The sequence below is a fragment of the Rhinolophus hipposideros genome (genome assembly GCF_964194185.1).
Source record: "Rhinolophus hipposideros genome assembly, chromosome: 19".
In the NCBI taxonomy this organism is placed as follows: domain Eukaryota; kingdom Metazoa; phylum Chordata; class Mammalia; order Chiroptera; family Rhinolophidae; genus Rhinolophus; species Rhinolophus hipposideros.
The window spans coordinates 30,675,058-30,697,082 of NC_138065.1; the positions used below are offsets into that span (position 1 = coordinate 30,675,058).

Sequence of the window (22,025 nt, forward strand, 5' to 3'; positions counted from 1 at the left end):
GAGGGATGGCCTTCTAGGGGGGGCATTCCAAGCATTCTTTACTTCGCTAGGGGTCAAGCGGTGGGGGTGGAGGGAGCCGGAAGCAGCTGCCTAGCACTGAGGAACGGGGATTTCTTTGGAGGAAGAGAATAAAGGCTGTGGGGGTGTCTTCAAGCAGCAGGGGACCAAGCTGGTTGGTGCCAAGCCTACTTCTCCCTTTAGTGCCAAAGGCAGGAAGTGCAAATGGGACACCCCCCAACCCCCAGGGCTCTCCCACCTGTGTGCTTAACAGGGCAGAACTGCTATTGGAGGTATAATGAGGAAGCTTTGGGAGCTATGAGTTGGTTTTTTGTTGTGCTTTATTTTTATTAAGCAGGTTCTCTATTTCCCATCTGTGACAGCCCAGGAGGTGTGTTAAGAGAAGGCTCAAAGAGACCTGTGTCCTCAAACAATATCAGAAGTTATTTTCAATTACCATTCTGGTTTTTAATGGAATGGCTATTCCTGGCCACAGAGAAGGGAAGAGGGACCATCAAGTAGACAAAATCAGGGTGTGGATGAGGGAGCCAGAGACCGCCTCTGGATAGTGCAATGGAACTTGTGGATTTATAAAAGATCCCCCTTCCCCCAGGATCAGTAGAGAATCATTGCAAAAATATCTCTCTATACACAAACGTTAGATGTCATAGTGGATTTTCCAGAACATAGTATTCACATTATTGAAAACAGTAAAATTCACTTTTTAAAAAACAGAGCTGAAAATATAAATAGGACATTTTAGGGTCCTGAAAGCCCAGAGAAATAGACACATCCATTCTGAGTAACAGGAGCAGCTTGGAGGCTAGAGAAGTTCAGAGTCTTTGAAGTCCAACTTGGGGGCCCGGGGGAATCTGGGCCCCTCGAGATGAAGTCCAATAGCAGCCTGAGGCTTTTCAAGTCTTTCCGATTCATAGCAGCGACTCCAGGAGGCTTGGGCCAGGCTTGAAGGATGGGGAAGGAGAGAGAACCTTGGAGGAAAGAGGTGGTGTTCTCTTACTGCTGGGAGAAATAAGAAAGGGTACACTCCAGAATGTTTCCAGGATGATGCAGGCACATTAGGGAGTTCCACATTTCAGTTTTAGTGCCTGGTGAGGATGGGAATGTGTATCTGAGGAGCTCCCATCCCCACCTTGGCAAGAAGGCACCATGCACAGAACTTATTGCAATAAAGGAGATGGGTACTGACAAGAGTGCTTTGTCCAGATTTCTATGGTCCGACCATGTGTACACGAAACAGAAAACCCGGACTTGGCCATGGGCCTTCCCCTCTACTTCTGTACTCCTTTCCCCTCTATCTTCTTGGTTTGACAGGGCTGAAGACATTGAATTCTCAATGCATTTCACTTGCTCATTTCCCACATCCAGCCCTCCCCAGCGCTTAATTACAAACATCTCAGCCTTCTGGGCTAGAATGCTGGTCCTGGGAGGCTGGGGAGGAGGCAGTCTCTCCTCAGGGAGTTGCCAGGTGCATCTTAGAATAATGCCCCCTCCACCCTCAGCTGAGCTTTGAGCAGACCCCCAGTGCCTGTCGATAGGCCTCTGTCACCTCCTGGCAGTCCATGAGGGAAAAGCAGCTTTCCCCCAGGGGGTCCTGGCGCCAGCGCCTCAGGCCCCTGCTTCCAGGGCCCTCTGAGGTGGGCTCCTCAAGCCCCATAAGGTTGTCCACAGACACACAGCCCCGCAGCGGGGGTTCGGGGAGCCGTTCAGGCAAGTCCAGCTGGTCAAAGGACTCAGAGGACAGGATGCTCTCCTCACTCAGAGCCCCCGAGGGGCGGCTGGCCCGGGATGGACAGCAAGGTGAGGCCAGTTCATTCAAGGAGCCGAAGGTGGTGGAGGCTGTGCATTCCAGGGCTGTGCGGGAGAACTTGCCGTTGTGTTTGAGGATGCCCTTGCGATGGAGCAGCCCCAAGGCCTGGGGGGGCTTCTGCTCCACGGAGACTCCACTCACGAACACGTCCCCTGCATCCAAGAGCTCCCCAGACTCGCTGGGTTCAGGAGAGGAGTAGTAGCCAGATTCCCGCTGCCGAGACATCTTGAGGATGCCCTTCTTGGGAAGCAGGGAGGCAGCCTGCCCTGGGCTCGCAGGGACCACGCTGAGTTCAGAGTCCTCCCTTGCCCACTCTGAGGAGGCAGACACCTTCTTTTTGAGAATGCCCTTTGGTAGCTTGAGGTTGCCCTTGCCAGGGCGAGGGGAGGGGTCACCAGCCGGGTCCCCCTGGAGAGACTGGGCCATGTCATTCTCTTTGCGGGACTTCTTAAGGGAATGCTGGCGCTCCAGGCCAGGGGCCACCATCCCACCTCCAGGTGTGTGCTGCTTGAAGAAGCTGCATACCTTGGCCCCATTCTCCAGGAGGGGGCGGGAGGACCGCCGGAGCCAGTCAGCCATGGAGGCCCGGCTGGAGTCACTGCCAGGGTGCCCTCCCTCGTGCAGAGCCGCCTGTTCCCCCACACAGGTGGCATAACCCCAGTTGACCCACCAGTGACTGGCCACATCCTCAAGGGTGGCCCGACGGGTGGGGTTCACCATTAACAGCCACCGGATCAGGCCACAGGCGTCTGGAAGACAAAATACAGGAGCTTCAGGTTGGCAGCCATGAGAATGGGCATATCCCCAGCTGTGCTCAGATACTGCTCATTCCTGTGTCAGATATGTCCACTCCTGCCTAGAGCTCTACACACACCCCAGCAGGGTCCGCTTTCCTGGATTGATTCTGCCAATTTCCTTTTCCATCCCATGTCCCTCAGGACTGTGGTCCCTTCATCAGTCTTGGATGTTAGTGTGTACCTTCCTTCTTCCTACCGAAATGCAACCCTCTGAGGGTGTGGACTGTGCTCAATGGTAGAGCACGGTTCTCACACCCTGTTTCTTGCCTTCTACTTCCTAGGTGAAAGGGCAGAAAGATTTCTCAGGATGAGGACAAAAGCAATAGGGAGACAACTGTAGTAAAGAGGATCTAAGTTAGACCTTAGCAAGCACTTCCCAAATGTAATAAAGCATGCCCATAAGGGAAGAAAGAGATATCCCCTCCTTCCTCAGAGGTCACAGACATTGGAGACAGAGAGATGACAGCAGAAAGTAGGAGGGCGGCACTCTCATCTAGCGGAGGTTTTCCTCTTTATTGCCACCGTTTCACTCCCGCCTCAGGAATTAGTTTAGGGTACCCACAGCCTGGACGAGAACACTCACACCTCCCACTCACCAGAGGGTTTAGGCGGCTCCCGGTAGGCCCCACTGCTGATCTGTTTCACCAGCGTCTTATGGTCATGCCCATCAAAGGGCATGGTGCCATGCACCAGGATGTACAGGAGAACACCCAGGGACCAGCTGTCTACCTGAGAGAGAGGGGTGGTGGTGATCAGCAAGCATGCCTGCGCGCCACAGGCTGGAGGGCTTCCAGCCTCACTTCCACTCCAGAAAAGAAAGCGGTACATACTGGAGAACTCAGAGGTCAGTCCTTCTGAGGACCATCTCCCTCTAGTACCCAGGGAAAGAGGGATGAGGCTGTAGGAGGGACTAAGGCTCATGGGGAGAGGTGTTGTCAACTGCCTCCCCTTGGAAAGGGCAGCCTCTCAAGAGCAGTGGTGAGGTCATCCCTTTAAGGGCCAGGAGTGAGTGGCTGGCTGGGTGCTGGGAGAGATGCTGGGAACCAGGATAGTGTGGGGCACAGAACTAGACTAGGGGTCAGGAGACTTAAGTTCTTGTTCCAGTTGTGCCTGTCCTTGCTGGAGACCTGGCAAGTCACTACTTTGGGAGGAGGTGTGGGTGGGCTGCATTATGTGCTCCAAGAAAGGGAATAACCAGGAAACCAACCGACCTATTTCACAGGAGCTAAAGTCACAGGAAATGGATGAGGCAGGCTGGCAGCAGAGGGTGGACACTCACCTCTGGGCCTGTGTAGGGCTTCCCGTTGACTATCTCCGGTGAGGCATAGAGGGGGCTCCCGCAGAACGTCTGCAGGAACTTGCCTTGGTAGTAGAGGTTGGAGAGGCCAAAGTCAGCAATCTGTAGGAGTGGGTCAAACGCAGTCACACCAAGCCTTAGGTTTTCTGCAGTTTTCAGCCTGCCCCTCTCCCAACCCTAGAGTAACCCAGTCCCCAGGAAGAGGAAAGGGAGAAAGGGCACTCATGACCCCCACTCCACACTGGGCACTGCCAACACAGCTCAGGCCCTGGGAGAAAGAGCCCTGCAGAGCTTGTGTCAATGAGGAGCGTCTGGGAAGAATGTATGGGGGCTCCAAGGTCCTTATTGTTCCCCAGGCCCTGCTGCTCACGTTGTACCCCACTCCAGACATGAGCTCTCCTGCACGTCCTCCTGATCCAGCACGCCCACCTCCCTGGGAAGCTCTCCTCTGCCCTGAGATCTCCTTCTCCCAGTTTCCAATGGCTTGCTGTAGCCCCCGCTCATCAGTTCTGTCTCCTTATTTTACCACAGCAATATGTTCCCCGTGCTGACCTCCTGCTGCCCCTACCTCTCCTGCAGCTCCTAGTACAGGGGTGACCCAGGGATGGGACTCAATGGGAAGGTCTACCAGATGGAGCGGGAGAGTCAACACCTCATGCCAGTGTCATGGCCCTCAGAAGCATGTCACTCCAGCACTGATTAACCACAAAGGCTGGACTGCCCTTCCTAGCAAAGGGCTCGTCTACGACCATACCTGGGTGGAAACATGGGATCAGCCCAGAATAGATGAGAAGAAATAGTGAGGGCAGAACAAAGGTTATGCTTGTGGTTATAGCCCAGGAGAAGGAATCTTCTCACAGGACTCCCTGAGCCACCTGACACCAAGGCTTTGAGAGGCCTCAAGCTCCTCTTCTTGCTCCCGAGAGACCCTTTCCCCAGCTATCCTCCGATAAAGGCTGAGGCCAGTGCCCTGCTGTTCCTGACCTCTTTATCCCCAGCAGAGGGTCATGTATGTCCAGGGTGGGGAGGGGTTGTTTATGAAACTCTGGCTCCTTCATTTATGGTTTTATTGGCCTCTTATCAAGCAGTTACCAGTTGAAGCCCATAATGAGGCAGCTGATTGGTGCCGATAGGAGAGTTCATGCCTGTCTGGATTGTGTGGGTTTATTGGCTCTGACCCCATTCCCCATAGCATCAAAGCAAGCCCCACCTGCTACGGGAATTGGCTGGGAAAAGGGAATGAACTCAGTGCCAGGGTACTTCAGGGCAAAGGTCAGAGGCCACTGGAGAAGAGACTATGTCCTGGGTTTAGGAAGATTCTGAGGAGGGTCCGAGTGCAGAGTCAGAGCCCTCTCAGGCACCGGCAGAGGCCGGCCTGCTCATCTCTTCCTCTTCCAGCTCTGAGATCTGAGTTTATCTATCAAGGTGAATTTCTCAGATCTAAATTTAACTACTTAAGCATGGGAAGTCAGCAGCTGTAGGAAGCAGGAGGCTGGCACTGAAATGCTTGGTCTTTGGGCAAAAGTGCCAAAGGTCTACCTAATCGCAGCAGATTAAAGTATGTATGCATATACTGTTTCCCCGAAGGTAAGACCTAGCCGGACAATCAGCTCGAATGCGTCTTTTGGAGCAAAAATTAATATAAGACCCGGTATTATGTTATATTATATTGTATTATACTATATTATATTATACTATATTATACTATACTGTACTGTACTGTACTGTACTGTATTATACTATACTATACTGTATTATATTATACCCGGTCTTATAGTAAAATAAGACTAGGTCTTATATTAAGTTTTGCTCCAAAAGACGCATTAGAGCTGATTGTCCGGCTAGGTCTTATTTTCCAGTTCCAAGGTTGAGCAAAATCTGACCCTAGACCTAGATTCCTGTCAGCCTTGTGATGCTAAGAGCACTGTTTGGAGAGTCAGAAGACATTGGTTCTAGCCCAGAATCATCCTCTCGCTAGTCATGGGACTTTGTGTAAGTAACCCCTTATCTTGAGGCCTCAGTTTTCCACCCATAAAATGAGGTGGGCATCAACATATAAGTCTGAGCTTTGCTTGACTCCTTCTCGAACTCCCTAAGGGCTTAGAGCTACTTGGCTAGGGACAGTGCAGAAAGGCTGGGAGGCATGGGAGAGCTGCTGGAAAGCGAAGTGGGCTCACCTTGATGTCCCCATGGGTGTCTAGGAGGATGTTCTCCAGTTTGAGATCACGGTGCACAACCCCGTTCTGAAAGAGGGGGGTCAGAGAAGGTCACGAGGGAGGGAAAGGAATGAAGGCCTCGTCTGGGAAGACAGGTAAACACAAAGGAGGCCAGATAGGAGGGCACAGGTAGGCTGGGAATATCCATCTTTATTGGTATAAAATACAACAAATAACAGGCCTTTTCACCCCCAGCCAAGGGACTCAATGCCAGACACCAGCATTCCATAGGCTGAGTCCAGAATCAAATCTTGCCTCTGCTTTTCCCTGTGTGACTCTGGAGAAGTCATGGAATCTCTCTGTCCTAAACCAGCCTTAGAGCCCAGGGACCACCCCTCAGGACAGGGCTGGGCAGGTAGAGGCTCACCTGGTGGCAGTAGTGCACAGCAGAGACAATCTGCCGGAAGAAATGGCGGGCATCACGCTCGCTGAGCTGCTGCCGCTCACTGATGTAGTCATACAGGTCGCCCCGGCTGGCATACTCCATGACAATCACAATCTTGCTGCTGTTCTCAAACACTGAGGCAGAACAAGGCAGAACGTCAGGCACCTCTAGAATGCACTGCTCCCCACTGGGGCTTCCTGCCTCTCCCTGGCCCCAGACCAGGCAGGACCTTCCTCCAGGGATGTCTGCTAATGGGGCAGAAGGGTGGCAAATAAGGGCAGGAGAAGGGCCTTTGAGGCTCTCAACATCTTCCAGTAGCAATGAATGAATGAAGGCCAAGGGAACTGGCTCACCCTCCCTCTCTTTGGAAGTACAGGCTTTAAGGATTCTTCTTTTTTTAAGGAGGGCGCAGCTCACAGTGGCCCATGCGGGGAGTGAACTGACAACCTTGCTTCTTGGTGTTATCAGCACCACACTCTAACCAACTGAGCTAACCCGCAGCCTCCGTTTTTGAGGATTCTTAAAACTACCCTGCAAATTCCCAGGAAGCAGAGACATCACTGGATGACAATGAAAAGCCAAGCTCCCTTGTTCAGAATTGGGTGCTTTTTTGCCTCATGACCTTGGGCAAATCTCTTGTAGATCCATCAGTAAGAAAACAGTCTTGGGGTTTGAATTCTGGCCCCATCACTTACTAGCTGGGCGGCCTTGGCAAGTTATTCAACCAGCGTGTCTCAGTTTTCTCATTTGAAGAGTGGGATAATAATGGCAACCTCTTAGGGCTGGGGTAAGAACTAGACAAAAGTTAGGGACTAGCTGACCAAGCAGGTGTAGGGGCTGACGTAAGCAAGCACTCAATAAATGACACCTACTGTTATATTATCAGCATCTTCATATATAAACTTGAATAATAATGCTCCTAAAATACCTGCCTTGAGAATCAGACGAGGGACAAAAAGCATATGCAAGTGGTTTGTAAACTATAATGTACCATGGAGAGTGGAGATATTTATCTCCCGCAATATCTTTGACTTCCTGCTCAGAATACTGCCAGGTTGTCCACAGAAGCAGTCAATAAATATTTGGTAATAAATTGACTGGCTGGGCTCCTAGCAGTCAGCCTGCCCCAACTGGCTCATCAACATGTGTAGGAGGGGCCTTCTTGGCACCTCAGGCCTTGTCTTAGCTCCAGCCCCCTGGAAAGGTAGGGAATGACTAGTTCACCAAACTGGCCCTTCAGCTAGGTATGTGTCAGAACACGTATGTCCCTGACATTGCATCTTTGTGTCAAACGGGTCCTAGGAGTTTGGCTTGCTCAGCCAAACTACTGCTGTCAAGCCTGTGAGAAGGAGCTGAGGGAGGCAGCTTCTCCCAGGAGGAGTCGCAGCACCCAGGCAGTTGGATACATAGCCAGGAAGACTGAGTTTTTTTCCAGGGGAACATGAGTGAGTGGTCCTGAATGGTGGCCCAGACTCCTGGGAGATGCCTAGCTGAGCCTCCACCCCTGGGCGTCTCCATATCTCTGTGCCTTTGTGCCATGAAATTGGGGTTCAAGAGCCAGCACATTCTGGACAGTAGCTAGATTAGAGATCAGTGCCCCCCACCCCCGCAATCCACATCTCCTAAAGGATGTGACAGGATGGCAATGGATCTGGGGGAGCCCTGCCAGACACACCGTAACAGGGATGGCCCTGTCTGCTGAATCTGAAGGTGCAGGAGAAGCCACATCCTGAATGTCAAAGTTCAGTTCCCAGGCCTGGCTGGAGATATAGATGTGGGGGAGAATTTACACACACACACACAGACACACACGTACAGACACATACACACACACACACGGCCCAATCACCAAGTTCAGCGTGGCTTAACCAATACTGTCATCTTCCCACGCTTCCCTGGGGGGAACAAACAGAGATACAATTAGCTTTCTCAGCCACTTGCCTGTGCTCTTCGTGGGACAGGCTCAGGCCACGGGGCCATGTCAACAGTTCTGCCCTTAGTCATCCTACATACAGAACCCAAGAAAGGAGACTTCTCTTGTACTTTCCACCAGTAATACTCAGAGGGCAAAGCCATGGGCTCCCTTCCCTCCCTCCTGACACTATCTCTTGTTTCCTAACTAATTGATATTATGTAAAGGCTAGAAGCAGACAGGTATGTTTGGGAGGTGGTCCCCCTCTTTCTGTCATCACCCTCTCTTACTCACTTTGTTCTCTGGGTCACAGGGATCAGGACAGTTGGAGTGGAAAGCCAGCATAATGTCAGAACAAGTGAAGGCTCAGAGATAGGAAGGAGAGGCGGGAGCTGGCCCCCATGGCAGGAATGATTCAGAGTACAGGGCAGACTCTAGGAGGCCTGGCTCTTGGGACTTATGAAGTGTAGCACCCACACACCTGAGACAGGCGCAGGTCATTGTATGTTTCAGACGCCCCTATATTGCTGAGGATCTCACTGGGTTGGGGAGGTAGTATGCAAGTATGGAAAACCTAACAATGACAACAAAAAGCCTACAATCTGTTGAGTTCCTCCCATTAGCTGAGCCCTTGGTGACATTTAATTTGATCTTTGCAACTACACTGTGACATATGTGGGGTTATCCTATTTTACAAATGAGGAACTGAGGCCCACCCAGAGATTAAGCGGAATTAGCTGCTGGGTTTCAAATCAAGCCTTTGCCCAACTCCAAAGCCTGCGTCTCTCTTATTCCTTTGTATCATTTGTTCTGACTGTTCTTACACACACACACACACACACACACACACACACACACACACACACACACTTCACGTGCCCCGCCTCTGTACCTTCATGGATGGCAATGATGTGTGGGTGGTTGAGTGATGACATGATCTCAATCTCTCGTCGAATGTGCATCAGATCTTGCTCATCTTTGATTCTGTCTTTCCGGATCGACTTGATGGCCACCTGGGAACAGAGAATGCAGGAGAGTGAAGAGAAAGGTCTGGCAGGTGAAGGTGTCCCTGAGGACACTCTCAAAGTCCTGACTCTGGTTTGCCTGCAGCTGCTACAAAGGCCACAGCATAGACCCAGAGAAGCCACTCCATCCTTCATCAGAGACGGTGGCAGAGAGACTGGAGAGCACCTTCTCTAGAGAAGGCTCTCACCTGGCTTAGGTGTAGTCCATGTTAGCAGGAAGGAAAAAGGGCCAATAACCTTATTCAGAGTTCACAGATGAACAAAGAAGGTCACAACCTGAACTCAGAAGACCTGAGTTTGCTTTATGATTTATAAAGCAAATTTACCACACTACACCATGAGAGCAGCAATTTGCTCACCATTGGGTCCCTGATGTCAAGCACAGAGCCTGGCACACAGGAGGCATTGAATAATGTCTGTTGCATTAGTAAATGAATTGGCCCTCACAATAGCTCTGAGAGACAGGCAGAGAAACTGTCATTCTTTCCTTTTACAGGTGAGGTAACTGGCAGTTAAATGACTTGCTCAAAGTCATACTGTCACAGACACGGATGAACCTTGAAAATATTGTACTAAGTGAAATAAGCCACACAAGGACAAATGTTATGTAAGTCTACTTACACGAGGTAGCCAGAATAGATAGGAAAATGCATGGGACAGAAAGTAGAATAGACGTTACAGGGGAGGGGAGTGGTAGAGGTGAGGGTGGCACGATGGCAGTTATTGTGTAATGGGTAGAGAGCTTCTAAAATCATCTGAAATGATTTTAGAAATGCGTAGTGGTGTGGCTGCACAACATTGTGAATGTACTTAATGTCACTGAATTGTACACTTAAAATGGTTAAAATTTTATGTTATATATATTTTACCACCAAAAAAAATTGTGAAAAAAAAACAAGTCTCTACAGTCTCGGTAAGGAATGTCCCTCTCCCAGCAACAAACAAACAAACAAACAAACAAACAAACAAACAACTAGACGGTTACACAAAATCCTCTGGGCTTTGTTATCTTGTCTGTAAAGGTGAAAATACCACATAAGGATTAAACCCTCTGGCTGGTTTGTGTGGTGGGTTCAGGAAGGGTGGAGTGAGGCAAGAGGAAATGGAGAAAGAGCTGCCAAGATGCCAGTTAAGCAAAGCTCTTGGAGGCTGAAGAGTCTCCATCCCTTTCTCTGCTTCATTCCACTCAGGGATGGGTAACAGGAAGAGGAGAATAACAATAGTGCAGATGGTGTGTGAGTAGTGTATGCAGAAGACACCGCCTGGGGAGTCAGTGGACCTGGTTCCACTACAGGCTTTGTCGCTGTCCCCATGGGCAAGTCCCACCCCCTCTCAGAAGTTCAGTTTTCTTTTCTGTGAAACAAACAGCCTGAACGAAGTTGTCTGAGGTGTTTTCCTGCTCTGAGTCTGTGAGATGAGCCTTATAAATGCCATGGGCCCTCAGGCTGCATTGCTGGCATCGGGTGCTGGGCAGGGCTGGGGTGTTACAGGGCTGGTTAGTTCCTGTCAAGTCCTGTCCAGGGACACAAATGGCAAATACAAGACTTCCTCTTCATGGGATACGGGTGAGTTATGAAAAATCTGAAGGCACAGACTGACGTAAACAGCTCCTCATTTAGTTTCCCTGGATCATTCAATTTCCCTGGAGGTTTGCCTCCCCTCAAGGTTCAGAAGGAAACAGAAAAAAGGAAACCACTGCTGGAAGGGAGGAGCCTCTAATCCCCTTTTTCACAGGGCTCTGGAGGAAGACAATGGCTTCCCGCTCACAGGACAGCAGACGAGAATGCGGAACAGCCCTAATCCCGTAAGAGGAGCTGCTCACAGTGGCCAGGGCCCGGTCACCCTGGCAACAGACCAGGGATGGCATGTCCTCGGCTCTGCCCCTCCCCTAGAGCTGCCTCCCTGAAAGAGGGGAGGCCCAGCTCTTGGCCTTCTGGAGTAGGGCAGGGAGGACAATGGCAGCGGGAGGGGACAGAGGGATGGTCACCATGGAGCCTACCCCCAAGATGCTGGAGACGCCCACAATGCAGCTGCAGGTGCTCTCTTCACAACCTCCCCACTCCTTCTGCTCCAAACCACCCCCAAGAGCTGAGCAGGAAAATCCCTGGCTTAGAATTGGACAGGGGTGGGGATGGGGAAGACGAGGCTGGAATCCTGTGACTCTGAGAATTCAACCTGGAGCTCGTTCCTGCACACTTCTCTCTCCATGTCCCTTTTCTCTCCCTGAAGGAAAGATTTATGGACTAGTTTTTTTCTCTTAAAATTCTTCGTTTTAGAAATCAGACAATGTATTAAGTGTTATGAGCTCTTCAGATAAAGGGCCATAAAAATTGTATTAATAGATAGTAAAAAAATCATATATAAATCACATATCTAGATAATGAAACAGAACTATTTGAGAGCTTAAGATGCACACATATGCAAAAACCAAGCACATCTTGAATATATAATTGTGTACACACAAACATGTACAACAATGAGAGAAATCATCCTAGGCTTAGGAGCTAGAGCTCTAAAGAAGACAAGGCCTAAAAGAAATGAGGTCTCCCCAAAATAAAGAGGTCTGAGTAGTGTTAGAAAGAGTCCCTGCATGGATAGAGGATAACAAGTTAAACCCCAAGATCCATTTCTTTCAATTTCGGAAGACTGTGGTTCTAAATCAGAATGTTAATCCTCAGTGAACAATTCCATCCTCCTGCCAGCTTGTGCTCTGGCCTCAGGGGGTACGTCAAGGACCCCTCAGTTATCTACATTAGGCCCTAAGAGTGCACAGCATGGCTGGCACTTCTCAGGCAGGAAATAAGTTATGTTGTCATGCCTCCACCAATCTCCAAGCAGGTAACAGACAAGAAGAGCGATGTATCACTGCCCTGGAAGAGCTGGGTCACTAGTTCCCAACCTATCCCAGCCCCACGGAACAGCCCCCTAGTTACCTGTTGGCTAGCTAGTCAAAGTAAATTAGATATAGCAACAGCTCAGGCCTAGACAGAGCTCCAACACAGAAAGCACTCAACAATTTTTCACTGGTGTACACGAATCACGAATAGGTATTTATTGGTTAAATCAGTGGGCTGATCCTTGACTGACGGGACCAGTGCCCAGATAAGATTTTCTGCTTTTCTTCCCAGGCATGGGAGGAGAATCAACCTCTGTTACCGGGACTAATTTTGAGGGACCTTTCTTCTCATCTGAAAGGTAGTTGAGCAACCATTCTGTAGAATGAAAATATACTGACTAGAGCCACGGAGGAGGGTAGCAATTGCTGAATGGATCACCTAGCGATATGAAGACCACATGCCCAGAGATAATCCTGGTTCATCCCAGTATAATTATTAATAGTGCCCCTTCTACTCTCGTTTAGATAATATATAGCCACCCCACTCAGAGTGGGCAGGGAACCCAGGCATAACAATATATGATAATGTAAATGTGAACACCAGATCTGTGGAGTATCATCCTCATTTGCCCCTATGGAACTATGCAACTCAGGACAAGTCACTTAAATGATCTGGTTAACTGGTCTGGCTGGTTTTAATGTCCTCATCTGAAAAATAAAAGGGCATTTATTCTCCAAATATCTGATGCACACCTACTATATACCTGGTGTTATGCTAGGTGTTGGGAATTTAGAAAAAAATTGGACAGTCTCTGTGCCAGTCCAGTGGGAAGGCCTTCAGTCCAGTGGGAAGAGTGGCAATTAAATCAACTCCAGTCTAGTGTGATGAATGTAACAGTTGAGGTCCCTGCCTGCCAGGAGCACAGGAGAGAGCTTTCTTTGCCTAGAGGAGCAGAGAAAACAACCTGTGGGAGAAAACTTTGTTTTAGATCTTGAAGGATGAGTGGGGTTTGCCAAGCCAAGGAGAGTAGGCTAGGGAGGGGCAACAGGGACATTCCAGGCAGAGAGAAAGGTTTGAGTAAAGGCCAGAAAGAAAGAAACCATTCACAAATTTGCACATCAGGATCTCTAAGCTCCCTTCCAAACACTAGCAAAATGCTAGCGTCTTCAGAAATGGGTCACCTGCTATTACGCCAGGAAGTGCTAGCCAAGGATTGTTCTAATGGGCTTGTTCAGAGGCCCCATGCTATATCTATGTTAACCTGCCTGAGCAAAATTCCTATTGATGATGGCCCAGTGATTTTCTTGCCTCTGCAGCCCTACAAGTTGGAAAGGCAGAGGTGTAATACCCTACCCCATTTTGCAAATGGAAAACAATGAAGTCCAGAAAGGTACACTGACTCACATCAAAGCAGAGTTAGAATCCAAGACAGAGGGGTGTTGCCTGTAGGTGCTGCCATCTCAGGAGACAAAAGATCCTTGCAGATGTCCTATCCTGCCTCCAGCTCCCTGCCTCCTGCCCCTGGAAAAGGGAATGCCCCACACCCTGCCTTGGGCCAGGCTGTGCAGTACCACCAGCCACCCCCATCCCACTTACAGATACACAAACATGTGGGAGAAATGGGAGCTGGGACTCAATTGGTTAAACACTGCCTCCCCTCCAGGAACTCAGATCAGGAATGATGTAGATTCAGGAAAGGATGGCAGAAAGGTCTTGGAAAAGGAAGATCTAAAGGTCCTGGTTCCAGGTCGCAGGAAAGAGGGAGCAAGCTGGGCATCTCTGGTCATAGCTATCGCCAGGACTTGGAGCCAAAATCCTTGACTCCTCTCTGGCCTTTCACGGAACAGCTGCCATCTGGGAGGTGGGGCAAGGAGCTGGAGGATGACCCATTTAGATAATGGAAGAGAGGTTGGGCTGGGCAGAGTGTGGATGGGTCTGGTGGTGGTGGTGGGGCTCACCATCCCACCAAGCCTGCCAAAGAACAAAGCGGGGAGAGGAATGGGCTCCAGGAATGAGGGGAGTCTGAGACCCCTAAACCCCATGCTGTGCCCACTCCTCCATGCCATCCTCCTGTCCACTCTGCCAGGTTGCTGGGCAAGGTGCTTCCCTGCCCAGCCCTCTTGTGTGGTTTGGCCAGAGACCAGGGACAAGCGTCGCCTGCAGCCTCCCTCCCTACTGCTGAGCAGGCAGGTGAAGAAGGATCTGGGAGCAGAGGAGGCCTTTGGCAGCTGATGGGGCAGGAGCCCTGCTCTGCACGGGCTGAAGCAGACTAGGACTTTGAACAGAGCAAACCCCAAAGTGGGTAGGCTTAAGGAAGCTGGGCACAACCCATTTTCTTGCTCAGGGCAGGACAGACCCAGGCAGGATGGGTACGCCCAGGATAGGGCAGGGTCTGGTCAAAGCCAGCCATGCTAGGATAACAACACTGTCCGTGTCAGCTACTGTGCTCATCCTTTTACATATATGATCTTTTTAATCCTATGAGAACACCACAAGGTAGGAATTAGTATAACCACATTTTACAGCTGAGGAAACGGAGCTACAGAGAGGTCACGACGCTGGTAGCAAGAGAGCCAGGATTTGAACCTTTGCAGCCTGACGCTGAGCTACGCCTTCCTGACGAGGTGAAAATCAGGACTGCAGTGTAGTTCACCCACCAAGGATGCCTCACAGGCAGCGTGTGTGTGGGTGGGGTTTGGTTCTCAGTGACCCCACCAACCTTTGGCACTGCCTGGAGCTCTGGAGCTGACTGCTGGAATGACAAAGCACACTGGGACAACCCTGGGCTCAATTCAAGGCCAGCTCCCAGACCAAGACTCAGTATTGGTCATCCAGGACCTGGGCTGGTCCAATAGGGGCCTACATTGCAGGAATGCCATTAACCAGCCACAGAAGAAGTCATGTCCCCTCTCTGGGCCTCAGTTTCCCAAACTGTTAATGAAGGAATTGGACCATCTCAGTCATTTTCAAACAATTTGAAATCCCATGCCGCCATATAAAAGAGACAGAAGCACCCCTGCTCCGGATCACTATCCACTTGGACACTATCCCCCCTCATGTTCCCCATGGCACTCTTTGGAGGTAAGACTTCCATGTGGATCATCCTTGATGGATGATCAAGGCCTTGATGGACTCCACATTCCAGGGGCCCCAGCAGGTGTTTTTCTCTTTAGGGGGAGGGGTAGTCACGGAGCTGGGAGAGTCACAGGAGGAAATGTCATTTGGATACCAGGAATGTACTTGGAGACAAGAAGGTCCAGAGCAAATATTTGTTTTTCCTTTGATGCCCTTCTGGAGTAGCCATTAGCCCTGCCCACCTGCCCTTCCCTCTGAAAATCCCATCTGGCCCCTCATAATCTCAGCTAGGCAGGTTGGGAATGGGAAATGTGCTAGTAAGGCAGGAATGGGGGTGGGGTGGGGAAGAGGACCCCCCTCCAGAATTGAGAAACCATTAGGACAGCAGGCAGCTGCTCTCCGAAGAGGGAGACCCAGAGCAAGTTCCCAGCAGAAGCATGATGGTTTATGAGATTAGGGAGGTTCAGAACAAGCCCTGTTCCTACTGACCTTGGCTCCCTGCATACAACGAAAGGCAAGAGACCAGGGAGTACCTTCTGAATTCTTTCTGTTCTGATGTAACAAGAGCTGGAATCCCTGCCTACAGCCACTGAGATTTGAAAACTGAAAGCTGGTTTATCTCATTCCAGAATCAATGAGATCTCTCTCTCTCTCTCTCTCTCTCTCTCTCTCTCTCTCTCTCTCTCTCTCTCTCTCTCTCTCTCACACACACACACACACACATACACACACACGAGAACGCACTAGCATGCAGTGACCCAGATCAAGAGCCTGATGGGATCTCTAAACTTCAACCTCAGTTTCCCAGTTTCTGAGCCCCACAGTTCCCTCAATCCAATCTGCCCCCCAACGAGAGGCATGAGCCATGAGCAACTATTTTGCAGATAAGCCCCTGACAAAGCCTGGGCCCAGCAATCTAAAGCCTGGAGCCTAACCTGGCCCTCACAGGAAAGAGAAAGAAAAGGAAAACCAGGAAGTACATGATTACCCAAGAGCTGTAACCTGGCAGCAGGCAACTGGGGACAGTGCCAGGCATTAGCAGGAAAAACATACTCGGACCTACTGATGAGGCCATAAATCCATTCCCTTTCTCCAGCATCCACTCTCCTTCACTAATGAAACAACTTCGTGAAATGCAAACCAGCTACTGGCTGCAAAAGCAAACAATCTGAGGAGCCAACTGCAGCCACTGCCAATAGAGCAAACTATGGCCACACACACATGCACATCTCAAAACCAGCATCCAACTGGATTTAGCAAAACAATCCCTAGATCACCTACCCTGAATGGCTTGTTAAAATACAGATTATTTGGCCCCATTCTAGACCTTCAGAATAAAATTCTCTGAGTGGGTGGAACCAGAGAATAAGTATTTTAAACAAGTACCCCAGGTGATTCCTATACATGTTAAAATCTAGTTTGAGAACCACTGTTAACTTTGGGCAAACTTGCCATCCTTTCAGGGTTGGCCTTTCCAGATATCAATATCAGTTCTCACTGTGAGTTCTACAATCAGGACCAGTTTAAATTCACATTTGCATCTCATTCAATCCTATAGCATCTTGTGAGGGAGGTCGTGTTTTCTCCATTTTTGCAGAAGCAGAAACAGAGTACAGAGATAAATTGCTCCAAGTCCCACAGACTACTACTTACACACACACACCAAATTAACAGGACACCTTCCTGGAAAGGTGGCCAACCCAAAGGTATCTTGGGGCACAGTGGACCTTGCACCAGAGCCTGGTTTCACATTTCCCAGAATAAAGAAGCCCCTCATAATGAAAGTTTGACTCACTCTTAGAGCTGGAAAGGAGCTAAGTGTCAAACCCACCCTTCCCCTTCCCCACTGCAGATCGCCATAGTATGCCGGGCTGCCAGATTCATAGAACTGAGTTGGGAACCGGACACCTCATTCATTCATTCATTCAAACACACACACATTTACTAAATCCGCACTGTGACCCGGCGCCTCCCACTTCCACTTCCCACTCCACTCTATTGGATAGCCTGTTCCAAGTAAAATCCCACTTAAGTTCCATTTTCTTTAGGGAGTCTTCTCATCCCACAACAGGACACTAGGCACTCTGCAGCAGCTGTCCCCCCCACCACATTCTGTCCGGTGTGGTTAGGGTTCTCAACTCCACGACAGCTGTCCCTATAATCAGGGACGCGACCACCGCCCCCGCACCCCCACGCAGCTTCAGCGTGGTAAAGCCTACAGGCGGCCCGCACCGGGAGGGAGCGGCATTGGCCCCGGCCCAACCTCCGCACTCGCCGCGGGCCCTGCAGCCCGCCGGCCCGGCCGGCCCGCGACCCGCAGCAGCACTCACCAGGCGCCCCGAGCTCTCGCGCGCCTTCTTCACCTTGCCGTAGGTGCCTTTGCCCAGGGTCTCCAGGAACTCGTAGCGGTGCCGCAGGTTGTGCTTGTGGTGGTGCCGCTTCACCGCCTGTTTCTTCATGAGGGGCTTGGGCGACTTGAGCCCGTCGGCCAGGGCGGCGGCGACCGAGGGAGCAGGGCTGGGGCGCCGGGGGAAAGCCAGCAGCTCCATCGCTAGCTGGAGCGAGTGCGGAGTGGGCACTGGCTCGGCGGGCAGAGCTAGACCCGGGCACACGTCCCGCGGCCAGCACGGGAACCCACAGCCGCCCGGGAGCGCGCGCCCAGGCGCCGCAGTCCGACTGGTTATAACGTCCGGAGCCCCGGGGCCTGGCCACGCCCCACACGCCCGTTGGTCCGCTCGCCGGCTGCACGTGACTGGGGCCGCCCGTATTGGCTCGCCCGGCCCTGCGGCCCCGCCCACCCCCCTGCGTGACTGGCAAGGTGTCAATGGGGCCCCGCCCACCTGTCCCCCTCCCCGAGGGACAGGCAGAGGGACTAAGGGACACCAGTGGAAGCTGCTTGGGGGGTTGCTTACGCCTGGGGTCTGGAACTTTTAAGGGGCCTTAGAACTGCCCTTGAATCTGAGTGGCACTTGGTCCTGGTTGGAGCCACCTTTTGTATTTATACTGTGCTGTTTTCAGTTAGCGAGGGGCGATCTGACAGTACTAGAGGCCACCAAAGTATTTCTCCATCCTGAGCAATTTGCTTCTCTCAAGCCAAAATCTGTAGTCACTTGACCACTTCTTTAAGACCATAAAGGGGAAAAGGAGATGAATGAGATGGAGGCAGCTAAGTGGGAGGGCTGGTTCTAAGTGCATCTGTCTTCAGTTAGATCACCCTTAATCAGATCCCAGAAATTCGGTTCTAGAAAATTCTTACCTCTTCATCAAAGAAGGCTTGTAGGGTTGAGTGGGTCCCTCAAGATGTGATGGAATTTATGAAGTGTTGGAAGGAGGTGGAGAGAAGCATTATTTAACTTGTCTCCCTAAATTTGTAAATAGCTGCCCACCCAAACTTGTCCTCTGATTTTGGAGTCAGGAAGACTGGTGGTAAGTCCTGAGGTTTGGCTTGGTTTTTAAGGCCTGGAGCACTAGGTCCAGAATCCCCATTCTGAGTGTCATTTAGAGTGAAATGAGAATATACATAGGCCATCCTCCTCCTTCTAAATGTGGAATGTAAAGGGGAGGAAGGCACATACACGATTTCCCCTTGAGTCTCTATGATAACCTGGTCCTGTAAAATGGGTATTATTCTGCCCAAGGCCACACAACTGGTGAGAAATTAGAGGCAGAGCTGGGATTCAGACTCCCAGAAGAATGGTGCCTTCAGCTAGGGTTTCCAGGTGGGAATTCCTGTTCTCAGGAATTTTTTTCGCTTTCCCTTCCCAAATCCCGAGATATAAACTGTTTTCTGTTCTCCATAATGAATCATTTCCACAAAGTGACAGCCAATGCTACCAACCACCTGGCTTCAAGGAGCAGATTTTCCCGATTTCCCAACCAACTTTTCTCGGGATTCGGGAATGGGAAAGCGGAAAAAATTTCTGAGAACAGGGGATGGGGTGGGTGGGAAATTCCCTCCTGGAAACCCTACTTCCAGCTGTGTTTTCAGGGCATGCTGAGGATCAAGAAGGACTAGAATCCTAGTGACTGCGTTTTGCACTTAGTGTCTGCCCACTTTCCTACTTCCACTGATGCTTTGATCCTTTCTAGTGTGAGTTAGGGATGGAGAATGGGGCACTTTGCCCCTTTGTGGCTGGAGATGATCCACTTATACAGGAAACCAAGCCCCTTCTCCAAATCTGGAGGGCTACCATGGGAGGTGGTAGCCAGTTTGACATTCTTCTCTCTACGTGTCTCCCCTATTTGGCTTGTCTGAAAAAAAGAATGAGACCCAGGTGACAGTTCTCCTGACCTGCTGTTTACTTTCTCCCTTTAGGTCTGCATCTGTTCCTGGGAGCCCAGCTAGATGGGATCTTCCCGATGGATTAGGGCTCTCAAGAGGAAGCATGGGGCTGGGTGTTGAGAGACCTGAGTTCTAGTCCTGACTGACACCAATCTGTTCCGTGGCCTTTTACCAATCATTCATTCATGTTTCAGATACTGGTGGCTACTAGGTGCTGGGCCTATGGATATGATGGTGACAAGATGGGCGCAGTCTCTGCTCTGAGAGAATTCACAGTCTAGTGAGAAATAAACAAACATCTTAGACAGAGGAAGATGTGTCCATGATGGGGGAAGACAGAATGCCCTTGGGGTATATAATAGGATGGAGCCCCTAGCCCAGACAGAAGAAGGTTAGCGGGGGCAGCTTCCTGCAGAGGCTTCCTTTTAAGGTGAGACTTGAAGGCTGTGAGCCAGATGAATCACGCTTTCCTCATAAGTAAGACGCAAGCATTATAAAGATGAGCCTCAATTCCCTTTCAGGCTTAATCTAAACTCTTATGAGTGTTTCCAGGTGTCCACAACACGTAGAACACTGCTAGACACACACAAAAATCACTCAACAGATGCTTATGAACCAAAGGAATGTGAGTGAAAAGGAATTTACAGGCTAAAGTGAAAGCACCTACAGATGACCAATTTCCTTCCACTATTAGCTAAATTCATGATGGCAATGGGGTTAGATCTCCTGTCCCTCTTGTACATTCCCCACCCCTACTTCAACTTCCTTTGACTAAAATGTGGAGCCCCACTTAGGGGGCAAGTCATAGATGACCAAACACCCTAGAGAAAAGATTACTCCTCTGTTCCAGCCAAGGTGCAGTCTGGTGGCTCCTATGGAGCAGCAGAACAGGGCTTTAGTAACCAGTGGGCCTGGCCACTGTCTGTGCACAGCAGACAGGCAAGAGAGGTGGACAAACAGACATGGGATTCAGAAATGAGCTTAACTGCTGAAACTCAACTATCAGATTCCTTAAAGGGAGACCTGAATGCCTGATAGGGAATCAAATTACATCAGGTGACTGCTGCCAGCAGATTCTGGGGAATTCCTGGGTCACGTGCTCCTTGATGTGCTGGGAATCTGGGCTGAGCTATCTCAATCCTGCCTCCCCCAACATCCAGTCCTGGGAAGGGGTAGTCTACTCCCACACCCACACCCAATCAACGCTTGAGGTCTGAAGGGCTCTGGGGATAAACATCCATTGGGTATACCAGGTGCCACACTGGGAAAACAATTAGGAACAAATGTCTATCCCAGTCCTTACACATGTCACAATCTGTGTGTCTGGACTAGTAAAGGGGATATTAAATGCGGCTCAGAATAAGGACTGCAGTGATGTGGTGATGTGTGGAGGGCAGGGTGCTGGTGGGAGGGCGGGTGAGGGACACAAAAGGTCAGGCTTTGGGGGTAAGGTGGGGAGTGGGCGTTAAAACAGGTATTCTGAAAAAGAAATACAAGATGAGTCTTGAGGAATGCCTAAAATTAGCTCCCTGCTCTCAGGAAGTTTACAGTTTAGTAAGGGAAATAACCTAAATACACAATTTACCTATAATCCAAGGCAGAAAGTGCAAAGGCTCTTCAGAGAAGTACGAAATGCCATGAGGGGCTGACAAGATGGGTCTTATTCTGGCTCAGGGGTTCGAAGGGGAGCCTCACAGGAGGCCAACTGTGACTTGAAGGGAGGATGTGATTTGATAAACTGTGAGGAAAGGCCTTCAGGGATGGGGTGGGGGTGAGAGTGGGAGCTGGGAGCAAGGGGAGATGTCAGAGAGTGTGGTGGAGGCAGGAGAGAGAGTAGAGAAGGGGCAGCTGAGCATTCTCTGTATCTGAAGTGGGTAACTCTTCCTCTGGAATTTGCATTAGTATAGATGCCTGAGCCCGTCTTCCCTTTTGTCTGGGAAAAGGGCTACTGCAGGCTGGAGGGCTCCACTCACCACCTACTTCCAGCAGGAGACCTCACCCATTATGTTCCTTTACCCTAGAACTCTGAAGATGAGTTACAGCCCTCAGTCACCCCAGGTGGTGGGACAATACAGACTTGAATATGCTGACCTTCCCCTCTCAGAGGTTGGTGGAACTGCCTGGATAGGAACCTGCACATTAGAAGTCGCCCTCCAATATTAGGAGGTGGGAGTCAAAAGAGGGTTGTCTTTGGCTAATTGGGATTCCTGGCTCAATGCTACCCTCTTCTGACCAAACTAAGCCTAACAAGTTTTACGGGATGCCTAAAGCTGTAACTGCAAGTTGGAGTCTGCTTAGGCAATTTGTTCCTTCAATGATCTGTTCCTTCGTTCATTCATTCATTCAACAAATATGTACCGAGCAACTACCATAA

General features: G+C 50.4%; 1 protein-coding gene across 1 annotated transcript; it reads right to left on the reverse strand.

Annotated features, from left to right (window-relative positions):
- Window positions 1-330: 330 nt before the first annotated feature.
- On the reverse strand, window positions 331-18,062 carry NUAK2 (NUAK family kinase 2). The gene is made up of 7 exons (XM_081025153.1): window positions 17,700-18,062; window positions 9,325-9,445; window positions 6,503-6,654; window positions 6,097-6,162; window positions 3,902-4,021; window positions 3,219-3,351; window positions 331-2,574 (listed from the first exon to the last, which is right to left on the reverse strand). The coding sequence occupies exons 1-7, from the start codon at window positions 17,916-17,918 to the stop codon at window positions 1,514-1,516; spliced, it is 1,872 nt and encodes a 623-aa protein (XP_080881279.1). The 5' UTR covers window positions 17,919-18,062; the 3' UTR covers window positions 331-1,513.
- Window positions 18,063-22,025: the final 3,963 nt, after the last annotated feature.